The following is a 22,720-nucleotide window of genomic DNA, read 5'->3' as shown; positions in this document are numbered from 1 at the left end:
GCTCTGGCCCTACATTTGTTTATGAAGGCCTTCTTCAGTTTGCTGTCATCAATTTTTGTCCAACCTGGCATGGTTGCACATCTCAGGACATAGGCTGCAAGACAAAAACATGTAAAACTTGAATGAGTTCTTTTGACACTCTTCCACAGTGAAGAAGTGGTCAAACAGTGAGTGAAACAGACGCATTGAGTCCTGTCTCGCTGACTGGTGCATAGCAGCAAGTCGGAAGGAAGAGACAAACAAGCCGCTGTCAGGAAACAGTTCCTGATGGCCTGATGTTGCAGAAGGGTTGGTGCTGTCTGACTCCTGATCGCGATGACTCTGTCCAATTAAATTTATGAGATTCTGGATCTCTTGGAGCTGGCCTGGGTCTAAGAAATGGAAATGGCACAAATAGATTCATTATTAGGAGGTCTCATCACTAGGTAAACAAAGCAACAGAAAACAAGCAAATGAAATGAACATAGATGACTTGCCTATTTTTGAGGCGACCTCATCGACTTCCCTCTTCTGACAGATGAGCTTCTCAAACTCCTTCTTACATCCATCGCAAGGTGTCCACTCAGTAGCTGTTGGGACGTTGCTCTGATCTGATGAGCTGCCTAATTCTCTCCAGTAGTGCAGTGGGCTGGCCGCTTTTCTGCCGGCTGTATTGCCATCACCAGGTGGTGGGTCAGATGCATGTCCTCCGTCAGGTGATGGACCATATGGCAACGGGCCGGCTGCTCCAACACTGTAAGCTGATGGACAAGTGCCAGTCTCACCATAGGCTGTTTCCAATGCTGCATGGACTCTGTCGGGGGACAAACCAGTGGTGTTGGCGGTGTCATGAAATGTTTTACATATTTTTGCCTCTTGCACAAGACAGATAAAACATAACTACTCTGTGTATTAAATTCTTGTTTAAACTTGGTGTCAGTAAAGAGGAACATTCCAGGTGCAGTATAGTGACTAGGTATATCATGCTTTTATTTTCTCCAAAAATAATGTTTTAGAAATTTCAACATCCATAAGGTGGAACCAAGGCGGGACAAGGCAGAATAAGCCTGCTGGTTGGTCAGTCAGGGACCAACCAGCAGGCTGACAACGGGTGAATTGTGACAATTAAGCTTACCCATAGTACAGAGGTGTGTTTCTCCAGTCAGATGGTCCCAGTCTGCTGCCCCAGTCAGGTCCCAGTCCACTGGCTAGGGGTGAACATTAGGGGGGGGTCAGTATTTAGCACTATTACTATTAATATTACATTAATTAAAAAAACAGAACAAGTCTATGTCACTCTTGATTTAGAGTGCTATTGGGTTCCCACACTTATGATTTGAGTATGCAAACCTTGATAATGATAGGATAACTAAATAATGTGCCACCCTACCACCGGCCCCTTGTGTTGAATATCCATATCCGCTGGCCCCGTGGGAGGGTGGCGAGACTCCACTGGCCCCGTGGGAGGGAGGTGAGACTCTACTGGCCCCGTGGGAGGGTGGCGAGACTCCACTGGCCCCGTGGGAGGGAGGTGAGACTCTACTGGCCCCGTGGGAGGGAGGTGAGACTCCACTGGCCCCGTGGGAGGGAGGGAGACTCTACTGGCCCCGTGGGAGGGAGGTGAGACTCCACTGGCCCAGTGGGAGGGAGGTGAGACTCTACTGGCCCCGTGGGAGGGTGGCGAGACTCTACTGGCCCCGTGGGAGGGTGGTGAGACTCCACTGGCCCCGTGGGAGGGAGGTGAGACTCTACTGGCCCCGTGGGAGGGAGGTGAGACTCCACTGCCCCGTGGGAGGGAGGTGAGACTCTACTGGCCCCGTGGGAGGGAGGTGAGACTCCACTGGCCCAGTTAAGGGATGGTCCGCCTCCACTGGCCCTGTGCGATGATGGTGGGCTTCTCCTTGCTAGAGCTGCACAACATGGACAAAATTAATTTATGCCAAATATTTAGATATAGATACTTCATATTCAATATTTTAAGAGATGCAATAGAATTATAAAAAAAACATAACAAGTCAATTGGAAATCTGCAATTGTCACGCCAATTTTCAAATCTGGTGATCATCATTCCGCCTGTAACTATAGGCCGATCAGCATCCTCCCTATAATGTCTAAAGTAGCAGAGAAGTGTGTAGCTGAGCAAATCATACACCACCTGAACAACAGATCATTCCCCCTTCATCCAATGCAATTTGGCTTCAGATCCAACCACTCAACCGAGACGGCTAATTGTTTTTTCATTGAGAAAATTAAATCACTGTTGGATAAGCGTGGCGTTGTCGGTGCTGTCTTTCTTGATCTCCGCAAAGCATTTGACACTGTGAATCACAAGGTTCTATTATCCAAGTTATCCAATTTTAATTTTTCTGTTGAGGCACGTCAATGGGTTGAATCATACCTTTTTAACCGAACTCAAACTGTTCGAATAAATAACCAGCAATCTGACACCCTCTCCTTGTCCACTGGTGTCCCACAGGGATCCATACTGGGTCCACTTTTATTTTGTTTGTATATCAACGACTTGCCGTCTGTGTGTCCAGAGGCCCACATTCAAATGTATGCTGATGATACTGTGCTGTATGTGCATGGATTGACAAAAACCGAAGTTGCTGCCAAACTCACAAAGGCCGTGCTGAAAATTACAGCATGGCTCAATCAGTGCTGTCTCCAACTAAATGTGTCTAAGACTGTTGGTATGTTCTTCTCCAAAACAAATGACTGTAGTGAAAACCCAGATGTTCTTGTGTCAGGAGAAAAATTAGAAATTGTTAAGGAATTTAAATACCTTGGCATTATTCTGGACTCCAACTTTAATTTCAGGGCACATGTAAAAACTGTCTGCAAAAGGATCAAATTCAATCTTGCCAATTTCAAATTTATACGAAACTCTATGTCCACCCAGGCAGCCATGATGTACATGCATTCAATGATATTCTCTCACATGAGCTACTGTCTGACGAGCTGGTCTCAGGCTAATCAAACAACACTAAAACCACTACAGTCTTTGTATAAACAAACACTGAAAGTTCTGGACAAAAAACCAAGGCAATTCCATCACTGTGCAATTTTAAGAAAACACAATCTAGTGAGCTGGGAAAACATGATTAAGCACAAAAATGCATGTCTTTTTTATAAAATCATACATGGCATGGCCCCTCCTCCACTTAGAGAATTTGTAACTATTAGAACAAACCAACATCGGATCACAAGAGGAGTCATCCGAGGGGACTGCATTATTCCATTTAGGAAAAGTACCTTTAGTCAGTCAGCCTTCTCTGTTGCAGCCTCACGTGAATGGAATAACATCCCAACATGTATCAGAGACCTAAACACATATCGGTCATTTAGTTCTAATCTGAAACAGTGGCTGATTGATAATATGATCTGCCAGCACTAAACTTGACCCGCCTGCTCTTGCCTCCTTGTGTCAGCGTGTCTGTGAATTTGTCCTGCAACTTACTTTGTATGCTTGCTTGTTTGTATGCTTTTTGTAGCTCGTTCTATGTCTCTCCTGTGCTGCTTCATGTACTATTGTCATGTCGACTTTTTGTTAGTTTGTTGTGCATGTACTGTCTGCTTTGGTGGGCTACTGCCTCGATGTCTAACACATATAGATGTCTTCTATAAGTCCTAGTCTACCTTTTCAATTTGTGTTTGTTTGATGCTGACTCTTGTTTGTCCTGCATGCTTCATGTATTTTAATGCTTGAACTACTGAATACTTGTATGTGGTTATAATTAATGTTTTATCTGTTGCTTTTCTATGTTCTTTTTTAAACTCTTTCTGTTATTTGCTTATTTGCTTTTTAGGGAGCCTATTGTTACATCTGGCCAAGGACTGCAGATGGAAACTAACCTTCTGGCTAAATCTGGCATATTTACAGAAATGTCTATTAATATGCACTGTCCCTGTCAAATAAACAAACAAATAAATAAATAAATGTCACTAGTGATTTCAAGAGCTACTGGGTCTGACACTTGATTTGAGCATGGTCATACGTCGATAATGATAGGATAACAATATAATGTGGAGCCCTACCACCAGCACCGTGAGGCGAACGTCCATCTCTGCTGGCCAAGTGAGGTGACGTCAATGGTCCTGGACTGATCTCTTCCCCATATTCTGGCAGAGGGCTCCTCTGTATTATTATAGTGTCAGGTGAAGACCCTGATGATGATGCTGACACATTTTCAGGAGGAGACTCTAAAAATTGGTTTATAAAAGCCTGCTTTGGTGTCTGCTTTGGTGTTTTTCTGACTGGGGTCTCTGTCTGAGATACATATTCAACAGTGGCTTTGTAAAATTTGCCGTCAGACCACTTAGCTAAAACATTTTGTCCCGTTTTAAGGTCCAGGAGTCGAAGGACTGGACTTTCGTTGCTGCCTACTAATATGCTTGAGGGTTTAAAATTTTTTGCAGTAGCATCATCTTCAAAGTGAACAAATGCAAAATAACCTGAAAAGACAGACACACAGGGAAAATTTTTTGAATTTTATTCTCTCTTTTTTTTGGGCAGTTGATTAAAATTCACATTTCATTTGTAAAAAAAAAAGCATCATGCCCATTTAAAAAAGGTCATCTGTATGTAGGAGTAATGTTTTTTCTTTGAGAACTCTGAGATTTTTTCCCCCTACACCAAAACCTTTTGCTGAAAATTAACAAACTTGTAGATCTGCTACAATTTAAGCATTTGGCAAATGCTTTGAATCCAAAGCGACTTACAATAAGCAAGGTAGTACATCATCATAATACATCAAATGCAAAGAAATACTAGGCTAATCAAGGTCAATTCGTTTATACAATAATAAAATGCATCCCTCCAGGGGCCCAGGAGCACTGAGGTCCCCTGTTGAAGATCCCCCTGTCCTGGACTGTTTGACAATACCGTTCTGATTCGTGATTCGTACAAATATGTTCCTTTTCCCTCTCCCCGGTTTCCAACATACTGTAATCTATACATCTTATATTAAAAAAAACAATTAAGCTTACCAGATTCCTGCATTTTCTTTGTTAGAGTTCGCCGTCTCTTCCCTGTCGTGTCCATTCTGAAATAATAAAAACATAGATAAATATGGGGTTACTAAAACTAACCAAGTTAGGTCAAATAATCAGCCATTTACCAAATCCACTTCACTAATTAATACAGTCTTTTAAGCACACACACACACACACGTGCACACACACTTTTATCACCTGTAATTTCATTTGTAAAAGACTACTGTGGAACATGTTTGCTTGATACTGGCCGTTCTTTTGGCAAGCAACAAGCATAAATCAAGTAACGTTAAAGAACAATTTTCAGTTGTATACAGTTCCATTCATGCTTTAGAAATTATGGATAACATAGTTTTCTAGTTCCTGAGAGAGAATAAAGTAACTTGCTTGTCCGGTCCAAGCTCCTTCACCCGGATTTTCTCCTCCGTTGCAACGGAAAGACCAATAACGATCGCCCGAATTCGGTGGAAGCTGCTCCTCGCTCGTTAGCGCTAGCTTAATTGGGCGCGTGCAGAGGATCCTCTCCCTCCTTTTCCCTCCCTTAAAAATCTCGCGACACTTTTGGCCAAAAGGGCGATATTTCGTCCAAGACGAATGTAAAACAAAAATACAACCTACGGTCTGGAAACGCTTTAATGAATTCATATGGGATATACACATCAGTTATGTCAAGCTTAATTTGGCCCAAACACTTTTGTTTGATTGTGTGCGCAACACTGCAGCCATATTAATGAGGAGCTCATTAATATGGCTGCGAGGGAACGACGCGAACATTACGACGGTTAAACGTTTCAAACGAAGTCAAAATAAATTTCATTAGTCGACTCGTCACGTTTTACAGATGACCAACTAATGTAAATAATGACACTTACCTGAATGTTTGCCACACGGAGCCAACGGAGGAAAAGTTTGCAGCACCAACAATTTCTTCCTTCAGTTAATTTTGACGGGGCAAAGGGCGGACGCATCCAATAACATTTCGTCTTCCAACAAAACGTGATGACGTAATTGCGTCGTCTTTTGATTCATCCAATGACGTTCGGTGTGCTTGGAATACTTAGAGATAGCGTCACAAATGGTACCTGCTTTCATGTTGTGCCTCTGTTTGAAACCTCTGTAAATACAGTAGCAGTTTCCCTTGAGCATGTAATGGGAAAGGTTATTTTCATTGACTTGACCTCTATGCCTGGCATTGTGTTTGCAGCTAATTTTCCAAACACAATTGAGAAGTTTTAGATATGCTTCTGTTTACACTGTGAATGTCACGTAATGAACAAATGATTTGAAACTTTTGCTACATACCTAAAACGGCTATTTGTTGAGGCTCATACATGGTACTCAGAATATACCAATTCAGATGGTCTCTGCAGTCAAACTAGTTCAGTCTATACCTGTTATTTCACAAACCATAAAGCCAGTTAATGAAATAGCTACATTTTACACTCTGATGACTAAGGACCATAGTTTTGGTCAGGAGAACAATGACAAAAGAATATAACTTTTTGGAGCGTCAAGTGAAGTTCAGTTACAGGAAATTCACATGACTACCTTGGAAAGACATGCTGGTCACTGTATTGATCCTAAAACAGTGAGAAGATATGATAGGGCACAAGTTAAAAGACATTATGGGAAAGGCCACAATAGAAGAAACAATTGTACAGTTGTTTGTGGAGCAGAGCTAAAATATGGACAGGTTGAGTTCTTCCTTACGTCTGAACAGTCCGGTGTCAAATGGGCTCTTATTAATGAATTTGAATGTGTAATGAATTACTTTACTTATAGACAGTGTCACAAAGGGTACCTGCTTTCATGTTGTGCCTCTGTTTGAAACCTCTGTAAATACAGTAGCAGTTTCTCTTGAGCATGTAATGGGAAATGTTATTTTCGTTGAATTGACCTCTATGCCTGGCATTGTACGTTTTAGATATGCTTCTGTTTACACCGAGTGTCACATCAAGACATTATGGGAAAGGTATGAAACAAAAAATAATAAAAGAAATGTACAGTACAAGATAACATATTTCTAATTGTCACTTCATTTCAATTGGTTTTTACATCTCGTGTTGTACACCATATCGTACTATTGTCCAAGTCTGGTTCTTTAAATTGCCTGCATCTAGCATTCTTAATGTTATATTATCATCCAATTATATCACATTAAGACTCATTTGAGAGCACAGTGAGACTGATCAGGTATCTCTCACTGAGACTTAACTGCAATTTGTTTCTCATATTAAAACACTTTTGAGAGCTTTTAATGATCTTTTTCTGTCAGTGGAGACAATATAGAAGAGATGCCAATGAGATGACCTTAAGAACTCAAACAGTGATCACTGAAAGACAGAACTGAGACTCTATAAAAGAGATGCGAGTCAGATCATCTTAAGAACTCAAACAGTGATCACTGAAAGACAGAGCTGAGACTCTATAATAGAGATGCCACTAAGATCATTTTGAGAACTCAAACATTGATCACTGTGAGACTAAACAGTGTCCATATCTCAGGAGTTCAAATCGAGAAGTATGAGAAAATGCACTTTGGTCTCGATTGGTGCTCATTTTTATCTAGAGATATAAATGATACATAATGGAGGTCTCATTTAGGATTTTCGCTTGCTATGGGTTGGTCCCCCCCAGTTCAAAAATCCCATCTGCGCCCCTGGTGGAAAGGCATGATCCAGTAAGTGCCCGTCGCGGGAATAATGGCAGAGACCGTGTTAATTGTCACCGGCTGCCGTTGTATTCCCTGCGCACGAGGGCTACTGCATCTGCTGATCACCACAGTTGTGAGCGCTACAGAAGCGCCAAGTGCCATTCAGGCTTACATGGGGATCAGATATGATCCGATGAAAGTGACCGATACATCACCTGAGGGGCCCGACCCTATCCAGCTGTAATATGTAGAATAGTCAACACCTATACTATTCTAGTAGAAGCACCTGTGTCTAAAATAATCAATATCCTGGATTTACTTGAATAACTAATTATTGAACCACCAAGACGGGTTGTGTTTGTTAATATATAGTATTGTTTGGTTGCGACTGCAACCCGTTATTTCTGTATCGCTGCATTGATAATGGTACTGTTGATATTCTTTGAGACGGTTGTTTACAGATTTCCTGTTGCTGACACGACGACGATTGAACGCCTGAAGGAGGCTCCCATGATGTGAAAGTAACCTCTCTGTGAGCTGAGCCCTTGACAAGGAGGGACGAGTCTTGGGTTCATGAATTACAGGCCCCCACGGCGACAGAAGAAACAATGGCTGCGATAATAACGTCCAAAACCACCCACATGCAACAGCGCACCAATACACGAAGATCACCTGAACCACCCAAATCCATGCTAGCCTATCAATAATCTTGAATCTTTTCAAAATGTTATTATGACTACTACTTTTGCACATGTTGAACATTTTATGACCTTGTTGCACATAACCAAAAAGTATTAGCTTAGGATTTATACGGTTATGGTAATCCGTGGTGGTTTTTACTCTGTAAAAACCGAGTTTTCCCACTCGGTTGGTGGTGTTGATGATTTATCCTACTTTGACTATGTTTCGGTGTGGTAAATGGTGTTTATGATTTAAAATATTATTGTATGGTCATCTGAGATGACCAAGGAGGGATTGTTAAGTATTTTAAGAAGCTGCATTACCCTCACATAACCACTAGGAAGCAGGACCAAACATATAAGCCGTAAATACTATACATAGCCACAATGGGAGCAAGACCTTATTGAAGGCTGCTCCCTCCACAGAAGGCATCACCTTTAGTTAGGTGTAGAAGCCGAAGCCATTACGTCACCCCGGCCACGCCCACTACATAGGACACGCCCACTTGACGTCCCCTAGCTGGTGATTCGAAGCTAGGAGCCCAGAGATCAATAGGTAGACGGCAGAGAGCCACCGGGCCTAAGCCCGGGGGCTTGAAGTAGATCACGGTATTTTCCTCTCCACGCGTTAGATACAATTCCCTTCCTTAAGCTTCATAGTTACCATACCGAAACATGCCTACTTTATAACAAATAAAGTGAGTTAAAAGCAACCCGGGATTGGACAACTTTCTTCAAGAATACTGCAATAATATATATATATATATATATATATATATATAGCTATATAGCATTTGTGGTTTTTGCATAAACATAACTAGGGTGCACTGTACTATCTGCGCACACCCTTTCTGAAGCCTCTCTCTCGCTCTCTCTCTCTGTCCCTCCCTCTCTCTCTTTCTCTCTCTCTCTCGTAGCGTTTTGTGGAGCACGTTAATTGTCTGAGAGCACTCCCATTCAGAATGCATTGGTTTACATATCGTTCTGTGTAGCACGAAAAAAGTCGGACTATCGTGCTCTGGAACACGATTCAATAGATTAACGTTCGTGAGCTAGAGCACGAAATCGTGTGATACCGGGTTGCACACACACACACACAGCGAGCAAAGACAAATCTACACTTGTGTGACCCCCAGGGGGTACTTGAGTCTACAGTTTAGAGAATGGTTAAACTAGACTATCCAACTATATCCAGGTGTGTCCAATGAAGGCACAGAAATGGGACTGATGCAATCAATTAGCATTTATGCAATAATCAAAATACATGCTGATTAGCAACAAGGGCAAATAAAACTCATGCAGTTAGCAGCAGATGAAAATCAAACACTAAAACACTGCAAACAAATACTGTTCCCTCAAGAGATGGTGAAAAAATGCCCATGGGCCACACAAGAAATATATAATAAACAAAAGACAAAACAATTTGGGTTAACGGGCTACCACTAGCCGGCCTTCCCCCTACTCTCCCAATTAGCCCACGATACGGGTGCCAGATGCCTATAGCACTCGTAGGTTACATTCAAATAGATAAAAGTAGACAAATTCGGTCCTGGGAAAAACAGTGGCTGGTCGAACAGACGACGGCAATCCTCCTGTAATTAAGAATCACAATCAACACTAGAGTTGGCGCTACCTCCTCTCATAAGAATCCTAGTGTTAGTATAGCCATGATTAGGTGGAATAAAAGACTAACTAAAGTGGATAACTTACGTGTTTGGGCCAGTCTAGATGAACTAGACCTAAAACTCCAGTACCAATGCGTTTACGTGTGGATGACGCGAAGCAGTGCACTCTCACCGACGTGAGCTTTCTGTTCCTACACAAATATTGAACATGAAATGATAAATGCTAAAAACACGACGTCATACATTTGTACACTGCTCAAAAATAAAGGGAACACTAAAATAACACATCCTAGTCCTAGATCTGAAAGAATGAAATATTTTTATTAAATACTTTGTTCTTTACATAGTTGAATGTGCTGACAACAAAATCACACAAAAAATATCAATGGAAATCAAATTCATTAACCCATGGAGGTCTGGATTTGGAGTCACACTCAAAATTGGAAAAAAGGTGGAAAAACACACTACAGGCTGATCCAACTTTGATGTAATGTCCTTAAAACAAGTCAAAATGAGGCTCAGTAGTGTGTGTGGCCTCCACGTGCCCGTATGACCTCCCTACAACGCCTGGGCATGCTCCTGATGAGGTGGTGGATAGTCTCCTGAGGGATCTCCTCCCAGACCTGGACTAAAGCATCCGCCAACTCCTGGACAGTCTGTGGTGCGACGTGGCGTTGGTGGATGGAGCGAGACATGGTGTCCCAGATGTGCTCAATTGGATTCAGGTCTGGGGAACGGGCGGGCCAGTCCATAGCATCAATGCCTTCATCTTGCAGGAACTGCAGACACACTCCAGCCACATGAGGTCTAGCATTGTCTTGCATTAGGAGGAACCCAGGGCCAACCGCACCAGCATATGGTCTCACAAGGGGTCTGAGGATCTCATCTCGGTACCTAATGGCAGTCACGCTACCTCTGGCGAGCACATGGAGGGCTGTGCGGCCCCCCAAAGAAATGCCACCCAACACCATTACTGACCCACCGCCAAACCGGTCATGCTGGAGGATGTTGCAGGCAGCAGAACGTTCTCCACAGCGTCTCCAGACTCTGTCGCGTTTGTCAAATGTGCTCAGTGTGAACCTGCTTTCATCTGTGAAGAGCACAGGGCGCCAGTGGCAAATTTGCCAATCTTGGTGTTCTCTGGCAAATGCCAAACGTCCTGCACGGTGTTGGGCTGTAAGCACAACCCCCACCTGTGGACGTCGGGCCCTCATACCACCCTCATGGAGTCTGTTTCTGACCGTTTGAGCAGACACATGCACATTTGTGGCCTGCTGGAGGTCATTTTTGCAGGGCTCTGGCAGTGCTCCTCCTGTTCCTCCTTTCACAAAGGTGGAGGTAGCGGTCCTGCTGCTGGGTTGTTTCCCTCCTACGGCCTCCTCCACGTCTCCTGATGTACTGGCCTGTCTCCTGGTAGCGCCTCCATGCTCTGGACACTACGCTGACAGACACAGCAAACCTTCTTGCCACAGCTCGTAGCGATGTGCCGTCCTGGATGAGCTGCACTATCTGAGCCACTTGTGTGGGTTGTAGACTCCGTCTCATGCTACCACTAGAGTGAAAGCACCGCCAGCATTCAAAAGTGACCAAAACATCAGCCAGAAAGCATAGGAACTGAGAAGTGGTCTGTGGTCACCACCTGCAGAACCACTCCTTTATTGGGGGTGTCTTGCTAATTGCCTATCATTTCCACCTGTTGTCTATTCCAGTTGCACAACAGCATGTGAAATTGATTGTCAATCAGTGTTGCTTCCTAAGTGGACATTTTGATTTCACAGAAGTGTGATTGACTTGGAGTTACATTGTGTTGTTTAAGCGTTCCCTTTATTTTTTTGAGCAGTTTATTAGAACGTGAGCAATTACACTTACTTGCTGCTACCCCGTGTGACTCACAAATCGCTGTTATGTGATCACGTCTCGGTAGACTCGTGCTTGTGTGCACCATTTACTGGTCACCATAAGAAAAGACACCAAGCCAGGGTTACGTGCAGACACCAGGCTGAAGCTACAAACAGACAGTAGACCGTGTTAGGCGCTGCTTTATAAGAATAAGTTTGCATAAAAGGATAAAACAAACATTTCAAAAAGACTGACGTTCTGTCTACACAGCTGCTACGGAGGCTTTTACTTCCACCGTCTTTGCACTAATTCTGAGTTCTCACCTCTTTTAAGACGTGCCACATGTGCCACCTGATCTAGATTAGTGCCAGTGGGAGGGGCCAAGGTGCATTACCCATCACTACCGTCCTACCTGCTATCTTCATAATATCAAAACGAAATTTCAATATAATTTATACTTTATTCAGAATAACAGTTTTAGTTTCATATTGGCTGCGTTTTAAGTTGGTCCCATTGAAGCCGTCTGGCCAGCCTCTGACACTTAAGACATTGTAACTTAATCATTTTTCCCTTTACATTCGTTCAAAAAAATGTGAAAAAAAATTCAATAATATTATTCAAAATTCAATAATTTCCAAACGGAATTTCGATATAATTTATGCTTTCTTCAGAATCGCAGTTGAAAGGTTGGGTATGGAATTCTTTTGGCCATTTTTGCAAAATTTCTTGAAATCCTTATCATAACCCAATTACAGCCACTGAGTTAGAAGTACTGACATGAAAATTAAACAGGTCAATCATCTGTGGAACGGGCAGGTCTTGAAAAACCCCAGCCAATGATTTCCAGAACCACAGAGTGGCATTGGATAGTATGTACGTCAATCAAACGGTCGTACTGCACTCCCCCTCCCCCGCTCCCCGCACGTGACCCCTTCGTGCACATACTCAAAGCTCGTGACCCAGAGCAAGCTTCTGTTTGTTGTTATCCTGCGGTAGCTGCTGGAGCTAGCTTATTAGCTAATCCACATTTGGACCTAGCACTAGAAGACAACGCTAAACTCCAACCTAGCTAGCCTCACTCGCTCTTGCGCATCAGTGTTCGCGCTCGTGCATGATTGCGCGTCCACGTACTTGGAATAGGTGGAGTCAGAGTCAGCGTTGAAGGAGAGGGGACCATTTGAGTTGGGTGTTCTGCTGCTCTTCTGACCATTCTGCTGGCGTTTCGCAAATCCCATACTCAACCTTTAAGTTTCATATCGGCTTCGTTTCAGTTGGTCTCATTGATTTACGTTGACGCTGGGGGTGAGGAGTGAGGACGCTCAGCAGTGTTGCCAGATTGGGCGGTTTTTACCATAGATATATACAACACTAGAGCTGTGTTCGAAATCGTTCCTTATCACGGATATGGTGCACTATATAGGATGCTTGCCATTTTGTAGTGGTGTTCGAATTCTCTGTTACGTATTTTAAGAACCTAAGCTACCCACACATAGCCCCTAGGAAGCAGGACCAAACATATAAGCCTTAAATAATATACATAGCCACAAGGGGAGCAGGACCTTACAGAAGGCTGCAATAGCTGCTCTATCCACAGAAGGCAGCACCACAGAGTGAGGAAGCCGAGGGTAACGCCCCGTGCCCACTACCTCCGTCAGTTGACCGTTGCCCATTGACTTTGAATGGGGACGGACGCGCAATGCATTGTGGATCCGTCCGTTCAGTTGGAGCGTTCGCCACCGTCAGAAAGTTGAAAAATGTTCAACTTTTTCGGCAGCGACGGTTCCGTCATCCAATCAGATCGCGTATGCAAATGTAAGCACTGTGACGCGACTCGGGCTCTGACGATACTGGAAAGCGGGAAAGCGGGTCATCTTGCCTCGCAACAAGCAGGAAGAAGCGGGAAGAACCCGGCGAACCGATTTGATTGGCTGACGGATGCATCTGCAAAGACTACTCCCCCATCCGTCAGCCACGCCTTCCCACGTCCGTTGACTGACGGTGCAGTGGGCACGAGGCGTAATACGTCACACCGGCTCCGCCCACTCCTTCCAGGCCATGTGGATCCTACCATAACAGTCATCATCGAGCCAAAGCTCGTTAGAATCTTCTCGCTGCTAGTATACATAGGGTTAATGTTTTGATCAGCTAGGAGAGGCTCAGCACGTGCTCAACACGCTTCCACCTCCTTTTGCTCCGTAGTTAGCATACCGAAATACTTTAACAAATAAAGTCTCTTAAAAGCTATCCTGGATTGGAACACTTTCTTGGAAGAACTCAGCATCTCAGTGGTTAATTTCATATAGTGCACTTAAACTACCCAAAATTTGAGTGTACATACGATGTACCCTACATGTTACTCCCGTATACCACAATGCAACGCGGTCGTGTTTTTCCGAAGGAGAAGAAGAAGCTGAATAAGCGCAAAAAATAATACATTTAATGATGGAGTCTCTGGCTTTCGTTTAGAAATGTCAACAATTTATTAAACATAGAAAATTTAACGTTCAAGAACTAATTGCAAAAAAAGTGGGCCCGGATTGTTTACATGATGTGGGTGCATCTTAGCCTGGCTCCGCCCGCCTAAGTACTTCCGCTCAATTTGAATTTCCCTTCATTACTAGGTCTGGACCTGCTGTATGTAATTTGGTTTTCTGGTGCCGCCACAGCGGCCCCCAATCAGCGAACAGAGGGCGTGTCTGAGAACAATGACGATAGTCGTGCGCCAGTTTGAGTTGTTGCAATTTTTCCCTGATAAATTAAATTTGACGAACAAAACCTGCAGCTGTCGTTGACGGACATTTTCGTACAGACGCGTAAGGTGTTTGGTTTGTGTACAACCTGCGCGTGATTCCCGGCGCATGACAAACGTCACAACCAAACGTTAGCGATTGGTTATGGCAGATCCAGAGTGGCACTGGGCAGATCCAATAATTTTAAACTTCAAGTGAGTTAACGTTTGTCAATTGATTAGGTCCAGACTCTCTGTACAAATTAAATGAAATGAAGTGAAGTACGAGAGTCTGGTAGAACCAGGCTAGGTGCATCTGTCTGCGTCACACAAATACCCAGCGCATTTACTGACGCACATGACGTTTAGAAATGTTCAGCGTAGTGTCCGGATTCTCGTTCGTTCGTTCCCTATATAGTGCATGTCGCGTTTTTGAAGAAAGTAGTCCAATCCGTATCGCTTTTTACTCACTTTATTTGTTAAAGTATTTCGGTATGGTAACTATGAAGCAAAAGGGAAGGAATTGTATCTAACACTTGTGGAGAGAAATACTGAAGAGCTACTTCGAGCCCCGGGGCTTAGGCCCGAGGCTCTCTGCGGGTCTGCCTATGTTTCTCTTACCTTCAATCTCACTCCCGCGCTGGTAAGTATCAAGTGGACGTGGCCTATGTGAAGTAGGCGTGGCCTGTGTGACCTATTGGCTCCGCCCTCCTCACCTGTGTGAAGGTGCTGCCATCTGTGGCTGGAGTAGTTATTGCAGCGTATGTGTTCGATACTGATTCCTAGTGGCTATGTTAGGGTAAAGCAGCTTGTGTTTTCTATCCTGCTTCCTAGTGGCTATGTGGAGGCAGCTTATGTGCTTAACATGCACTATATCATGAACACTATACAGGGAATAGTGAGTGAGTGTAGGGAACGATTTCAAACACCGCTTAGATGTCTCGTCCGCGTTCCTGGCCAATTAAGTCGAACGTCCTCACTGGCGGCCGTCTTGCCACAGTCAGCTGCTCACCCATAACATTGTGTTGGTAGTGGTACATATACTTTTTAAATAACCATAACTTGCTAAATGTTCAACCGATTTTCAAACGGTTTCTCTCTCTAGGTCGTCCTCAGACGAGCCCTCCATCGTTGCTTCCAGTCATCCCGATTCTCCATACATCTGGCCAGTTCATTGGTACTTTGCGCTCCTGCATCCTTCTTGAGTACATCCATGAATGTGAGTCTAGGACGTCCTCGAGACCGATGCCCATGGGTTGGTTCCCACAGTACCAATTTGCTGGCTGGCAGCTCTTGGTGTCTTTGGCAGTGTCCTGCCAGTCTCATTCTCCTGGCTGCTACTTTCTCACTCACCCTTGGTATTCCTTCATACAGGATCCTGTTGGTAACATGTGTACTCTTGCTGATGTTAAGTACTGCACGCAGCATTCTGGTGTAGCCAGAAGACTTCTGCAGGGTTGGCTTCAGGGACCAGCATTCGCTGCCGTAGAGGAGAACAGACTCTACCGTTGCATTGAAGAAGCTGAGTTTGATTTGACGGGGGAGGTTGGAGTTCCACACACAGGTCATGCCGTTCAGGGCCCTCCATGCGAGTGGCTTCCTCACCTTTAGGTCCTGCTCGGTTGAGTTGACCCATGAGCCCAGATACTTGAAGTCCTCGACTTCCTTCAGCACAGTGCCACCAGTTGTTGTCAGCGGTTGATGCTCCGGTGAGATGTTGTAGGTGACCCCCTAACCCTTATGAATAATTATGTTAGGTTCTATAAAAATAGAATAATGTTCTAAAATATGTACAAGATTATAACCATGTTAAGTTATGGTTATTTAAAAAAAGTACATGTACCACTACCAACACAATGTTATGGGTGAGCAGCTGACTGTGGCAAGATGGCTGCCGGTGTGGACATTCTAGACGCCGCCATAAGACATCTAGGGGCAATTGCTCTGTCGCTAGTTTAGCCATTTTTTAGAGTTTAACACGGTTTTAATCTCACGTGATGTCTTAAGCTCCATTGCTGTGTCATATGTACTTGTGGTTTAACCTGCAGCTGCGTTTTACCTTGATCTCAATTGCTGTCTACAGAGAAATTCAGATCAGACACTAGAGGGCGTATTTTGTGCGTGTTAGTCTAATCTCCAAACTGATGTGGTTTTAGAGGAGACTAAACCAGTTTGCAGGATGAAACAAGGCTCCATCATAACCGACACACACACACAGAATTAGTTTTATGAATAATTATTTATAGGTATGATACATTTACACTTATTACACCAGATAGGCCTTCAGTACAATTATTAATAATTATAGCACAAAATGCATACACCATTAAGTTAAAGGGGACGTATTATGAAAACAACACTTTTCCTGGGGATTTGGGGTGTTGTTTTGAGTCTCTGGTGTTCCCACACGCACACAAACTTTGAAAAAAGTCCTTACATGATTTTTTGAGTGAGATATGCATTTCTAAAAGTACCCCGCCTACAGTTACCAAACGAGCGTGTCAGTTTCAGCGCCCCCTCCTACGTAGGAAGGGGGCACATTTGAATATTACCTCCCATTTCCCCACTCCCCTCCAATCAGAGCATCACTAAGATTTTGTTGACCAGCGGACGAGCAGCTCCGGCGGGGGGAACTCGGCGCTAGCCCTGCAGCTAAGCTCAGGAGTACAATCTCTGGCGCCGAGCTCTCCCCACCGGAGCTGCCACCGAAGGGAAGTCGGGAGGAGGAGACATGGAGTAGAAAGGGATTGTACTCCCGGAGCTGAGCTGCCGGACTGCCGCTGAGCTACCCCAGCCGGAGCCGCTCGTCCGCCGGAGCTGCTACTCCGCTGGAGCTGCCACCTAGCTTCGGCGCCAGTTCAGCTCCCGGAGTACAGTGCCGGACTGCGGCCGGACGGCTTCGACGGCGGCCGGCAGCTCCGGCGCGGGGAGCTCGGAGGCAGTCCGGCAGCTCAGCTCCAGGAGAACCATCCTTTACTTCTCCATGTCGAGGTTCATGGACTTCAGAGAGTCAATACCAAAGTTCCTTCCCCCTAATTCCTTTCAACCATGGCCAAGATATCCCCTACTACGAGTCTTTACTTGTGGAAGTACCAGAGACGTCAGACAGTCTTTATTATTCATAATATCATCCGAGGCGCACATAGCTTTTGGCCTTGATATTAGATAGATTATATAAATTGCTGTATATAATATTATTATTATGGTTAATTATACTATATAGATATAGAGCTCCAGGAGTCAGCAAACGGCAACAATCCCTCCTCCTCCATGCTGTGGTTCAGTCTGACAGCTCATTGGTCAATGGGCAGCAGCTCATTGGCTTCATCCTTCATCCTGTACGAGTTGTTACACAGCAATCACGTTCAACCTCGTGCACAGCTGTGTGGTAAACTCCAAAACCTGTTTCTTCTTTTTTTTTTTCACTTTAACGTCAATTATTTTTATTTGTGCTTTGTATTTCTATTGTATTTTATTTTATCCTGTGTTTCCACTGCTGCTGGTTTGTTGTAACAAAGAGATTTCTTTTCCAGGGGATTAATGAAATTGTTATCTTATCTTCAGTGTCCACACTTTTTCATTAGACAAGAATGCTTGGGCTACTGCCATCCTATATTTGTAATTTAATCACACAGAAAAGGGTTGTTTCTTACAGTCTGCGTTCAAACAATCAGAGGCTTCTGTCAGTTCCATTTGCCCGCACTGAATTAGGAAAAAGGGCATTCGTCCACTCTGCTCCCACTACATGGAAATGGCTGCAAAAAGATTTTAAATTAACCGAAGTGATTTCTTTGAATGCTGTTAAATCTAAGATGAGAGCATTTCAGACCACCTCTTTTACTTGTAGATGTTTTTTATAAATTTTAATTTACTTGCAACTGTTTTTATTATTTTAATTGATAACAGCTTTTTAACTTAATTTCTGTCTATATGTTGTGAGTGTAATATTGTGAGTGTACATATGTTATTTGTTGCTGCCTATTGGCCAGGACTACCTCGAAAAAAAGTTTTTTTAATCTCAATGGGACTTTCCTGGTTAAATAAAATTAAAATAAAATGCACACCGTCACGTCGGCCTAACTCTTCAATATGTTGTATGGGCTCCAACACCAGTCTTTGGAGTATCGGAGGGAGGGGGTCTCCAACGGGCTCGTAGGGCCTCCCGGGGTCTGAGCAGAACCCCTGGCGGCCCCGCTGTAACCTCCTGCGGTTGTCATGGTACCAGAGGTGTCGCTCTGGGGTCGGACCCCTCTGCGTTGTGAGCTACGCTGCTCAATGCAGCGACCACTCGTTCCTCGCCGTCTTCGTCTGATTTTGGATTCGGAAGGAGTTTTATTTGAATGAAACCCCGTGGGAATAGTAAGGGAACCTGTAGGGTCATCACTGCCGAGAGCCCCCGCCTGAGGCGCCTCGGGTCTCTTGAGTGGGTTTTGAGTTTGTCAAACTGTTTTAATCCCAAATCTCACAGTGAAGCAAACTATACGTGATTTGATTCTTTTCAATCAAGCTCAAACTTTCTAAAATGTCCCATCACATGTTAAACACATGTCAAGACACATGTGTTGAACTGTTTGTCTTACGTTCTCATGGGAACGAGTGATGTTTTACTTCCAGGCTCTGAAGGAGGCCATGGAGGACAAGCAGCATCCATTGCATTCCCCAAAATATTGACAGTTATTGACATTATGTCCTATCATATAAATACCTAAAAAAATAAAATAATGAAAAGGTATTTTAGTCAAAACTTTTAGTAAAATGTTTTTAAGCCGACGCATGACAGATGGATCCCTCTGACCATCTCTGTTTACATGGGACGGACCAGATTGGTGGTCATAACCAATCTTTTCGACAGCTCCAGCAGAGACGAGAATCCCATTTCAACCTCTTGGAGGCATTATCGTTGGGCAACGCAATCACACAAAGTGACAGAAACATCTGTTCAGTGTGAAGTTGTGCTCCGGTGGACAATGTGCCAGGATGATCTGGGTGTACACGGCGCAATGGTTGAAAAACACTGACGGGTCTGTCTCACTTGATCAAATAGAAGGCAGTAATGGTCCTCATGAAAGGGCTGAAGAGAAATGAGTGAGACGGCTGCGCTGTGTCACCACACACTTAGGGTGAGGTGTTCTAGAAAGCAGTGGTTTGAGCCAGAAGTGGTTCCACTGGGGTCCCCTGAGATTTTCTAGACAGCAGTGGTTCCACTGGGGTCCCTTGAGATGTTTAGCAGTGGTTCTACTGGGGTCCCCTGATAGGGGGAGCAGATATCAGTGGTTCCACTGGGGTCCCCTGATCTGAATATTGGGTTGCAGACAATGGCTGATCCATTTTAGCATGCCATTTTATTTGAAGGTCTCATAGACGTCCTGTATATATACGAACTGACTCATGGTTCGTAGCCACGTGCCTCAGACGACACCACAATGAGCTCCGAGAGAAGGCAGTGAGATTCTACAGAGTCATGATGACATCACATAAGACCAATGGGGAGAATACGGGTGACTGAGATGTGGAGAGGCCCAGTCGGCTCCGAGAGACGTTACCACAGATAAATCACGTATCAACCACAGAGCTCAACTGTCAACTATTTACCATCAACCCTTTAAAAGTTAAAAATACACCTAATTACCATTTTCTTCCTTCTCCAGGCCAGAAGGAGGCAACAGCCTCCTCTCCGCACCCATCACCCCATGCTCACATTCCCGTCCCATGGGGTCAGGATTAGCGCTTAATAAATCTAGATTAGACAGGAGGTGTATATAAAGATCCTCCTGAGATGTCTTCAGCTCGCTGTTCTCTGCTTGTGTGAAGAGCCTCACTTTATCACGGCTATCCTACAGCTAATTTACACTTTCATTTACACTCATATTTACGACTTTTAACGGTAGCTTCCTCTCGGTCGTTTCATCATTTTTCTTTTGTCTTTGGATAAGTACTTGAACCATGGCCGACCAGGTAGAGTTGGATCGTCGTGTTGACGCCGAGAAGAAAAATGACTGGTACCCCTTGAGGAGATGGTGGCGGCCCTGCCGGGCATTCAACCAGGACTGTGGCCAGACACCCCTCCAAGACCCCGGGTGGTGGGGGATGGACCTGCTCCAGAGAGGGTGGTCCTCAGGTCGTCCCTGGCCAGAATGCACGTCTTCTCCGCTCATCGTGCCAATGCATCCCGAGTCTGGGTACTGGGGTCCCTCGGGCCCTGGGGTTGGGCAGGCGGAGCAGTACAAGTGGAGGGTGGTGCTGGACGTTGCTCACTTCGCCCCATCGGAGATCTGGATCGGGACCGCAGGCGGGGTCCTGGAGATTAGAGGTACACAGCGACATTGCACTCCCAGCCTGGTTGTTCCCTTAATAATGCCACATGACAAATAAACTTAACACACTGAGGATACACCCGCACTGTGTTAATCAATATAGTAATCACAGCAGACCCGATAAACATTGTTTGCACCCTTACATTCTCAAATAGACGGCAGCTTAACCTAAATGGACATGGAAGTAATGTAAAAAAAAGTGTGCAAAGCAAAGTGTTGTTTTGTATTTACTTGCTGAATGGTTTTATCTGTACATTCATCCCAAGGTAAACACAAGGACAGGTCAGATGAGCATGGATCCATTGCAAGGTGTTTTACAAGGAAATACAGGTATGCAATATTAATTATAAGATAGTGAACTGTAGTTTATCTCTTTAGCTAGAGGTTATTGATGTTAACTGTTATTTCCAGGCTTCCAATAGGTATCGATTTATCTAAAATCACAGCAATGCATTCTGGGGATGGCATCATGCATGTAGAAGCTCCACTGACTGAATTCACTGCTCCTGCCAACATTGTCATTCCAATTCAGGTCAGAAAGGAAATGTATATGCTTCAAAAACAGCATTTAAACATTGTATACACCACACAACACTCACTTTGTGATATAGGCAATCCATTAACTAATCATTGAAACATCGATATATTAATATCATGGTGAAAACCTTTGCTTTCTCATTCATACAGGTAGAGAGGGAAGTCCAAGAGCTCAGGCAGGGTGAGGAATATCCAGAGGATAGAGCAGCTCCTAGAGAGGTTGCAGCCACAGCTCCAGGGGACCCTGGGAGTGCAGCCCCTGAGCCCCCCACAGATGGGACTGACCACGGGGAAGAATCTCTAGCCAGTGTTGAGGCTCCCACTGGCAGCCCCATGGATGAACCTCTGCAGCATGACATGGGAAGGAAACAGGACGAACAGAAGGAGAAGGAGCAGGTGGAGGAGGGAAAGGAGCAGGAGGCCCGGGGTGAAGTAGCAAAAGAATCCTCTTCAGCACCTGGACCTGGGGAAGGCCCAGAGAATCTTCCAACACCGATGGAACACCACCAAGCGCCTGAAGAGAGCCCAGAGAGCCCTGGCACTACCCCGTCTGACCAGAAGGAGGAGGCTGGGAATGCTCTACTGGAGGGCCAGCCAGAAGTGAGCTCAAGGGAGACTTCTGTGGAGGCCACCCAAATAGAGGTGCCAACGGAGGGCCAAAGCCCCTGAATCAAGACATCTCCAGTGACGAGTCCTTGGCTGAGAACACGGAGCCAGAGCATCCGACGTAGAAGGGGAAATTAAACATAGGAAATAATTCTCATTGTTATCAGACCCATGATGCTGTCAGTCACTTTTACAGTTTGAATTAAGATTAAATAATCACAAGTAAGCATAATTACGTAGCGTCCATTCTTGTACGAATGAACAAAATATGTGGAAAGCTTGTGGTCTTGTATCGTATACTAATTATCTTTCTCCACACTGAAAATATTCTAAATTTTTCCTGATGCAAAGGTATCCTATCTTCGCATTGTGATATTATTCTCCATAAAGATAGTAGTTTTTGGGAAGAACACACTGTGCATGCGAACTTTAAGCAATCCCACGCACGCTTAAGAAATCGTGTTAATTACTTAAAGCGCGTGTGCGACTTATTAAAAAATAATGACTACCATGTCGGTGTGAGGAATAGTAGTTTATCAAACTTCATAAAAACGGCATGAAGTATTTCAATACAAATTTTGAGATGGGAGAAAACATTAAATTCAAAGGGCGTAACGGTATTCCACACCAGGCAACATTTAACTTCTCTTTATTCTCAGGCTTTGCTCCCTATGAGATGTTGTCCCAATCAGTCATTCATGGACATTGTCAATTCACACAGGGCTACATTTTTCTGCTAATCTACCCAAGGTTTCTTATATAAC

The 22,720-nt window shown here is 44.3% G+C and overlaps 1 protein-coding gene and 1 long non-coding RNA gene across 2 annotated transcripts; one reads left to right on the top strand and one right to left on the bottom strand.

The window, feature by feature from the left end:
- Positions 1 to 482: 482 nt before the first annotated feature.
- On the bottom strand, positions 483 to 4,165 carry LOC115549558 (uncharacterized). Its single transcript, XR_003977784.1, has 4 exons — positions 4,018 to 4,165; positions 1,370 to 1,889; positions 1,115 to 1,187; positions 483 to 793 (listed from the first exon to the last, which is right to left on the bottom strand). It is a non-coding gene; the product is annotated as an uncharacterized LOC115549558 (long non-coding RNA).
- Positions 4,166 to 20,275: 16,110 nt separating this feature from the next.
- si:dkey-1k23.3 (heat shock protein 67B1) lies at positions 20,276 to 22,188 on the top strand. The gene is made up of 4 exons (XM_030363942.1): positions 20,276 to 20,809; positions 21,080 to 21,143; positions 21,225 to 21,345; positions 21,501 to 22,188. Exons 1-4 carry the CDS (start codon positions 20,443 to 20,445, stop codon positions 22,017 to 22,019), a joined length of 1,071 nt encoding a protein of 356 aa, XP_030219802.1. The 5' UTR covers positions 20,276 to 20,442; the 3' UTR covers positions 22,020 to 22,188.
- The last annotated feature ends 532 nt before the right edge of the window (positions 22,189 to 22,720 follow it).

This window comes from Gadus morhua, chromosome 8, assembly GCF_902167405.1.
Source record: "Gadus morhua chromosome 8, gadMor3.0, whole genome shotgun sequence".
Classification (NCBI taxonomy): domain Eukaryota; kingdom Metazoa; phylum Chordata; class Actinopteri; order Gadiformes; family Gadidae; genus Gadus; species Gadus morhua.
Note: the sequence above shows the minus strand (reverse complement) of the source record. Positions and strands in the feature narration are given on the sequence as shown.

Bases quoted from the DNA above. Each gene is read 5' to 3' on its own strand.
- si:dkey-1k23.3 (XM_030363942.1), top strand. From the start codon at position 20,443: ATGGCCGACCAGGTAGAGTTGGATCGTCGTGTTGACGCCGAGAAGAAA. The intron at 21,144-21,224 runs GTATGCAATATT...TGTTATTTCCAG, and splicing joins TGTTTTACAAGGAAATACAG to GCTTCCAATAGGTATCGATT. The intron at 21,346-21,500 runs GTCAGAAAGGAA...TCATTCATACAG, and splicing joins ACATTGTCATTCCAATTCAG to GTAGAGAGGGAAGTCCAAGA.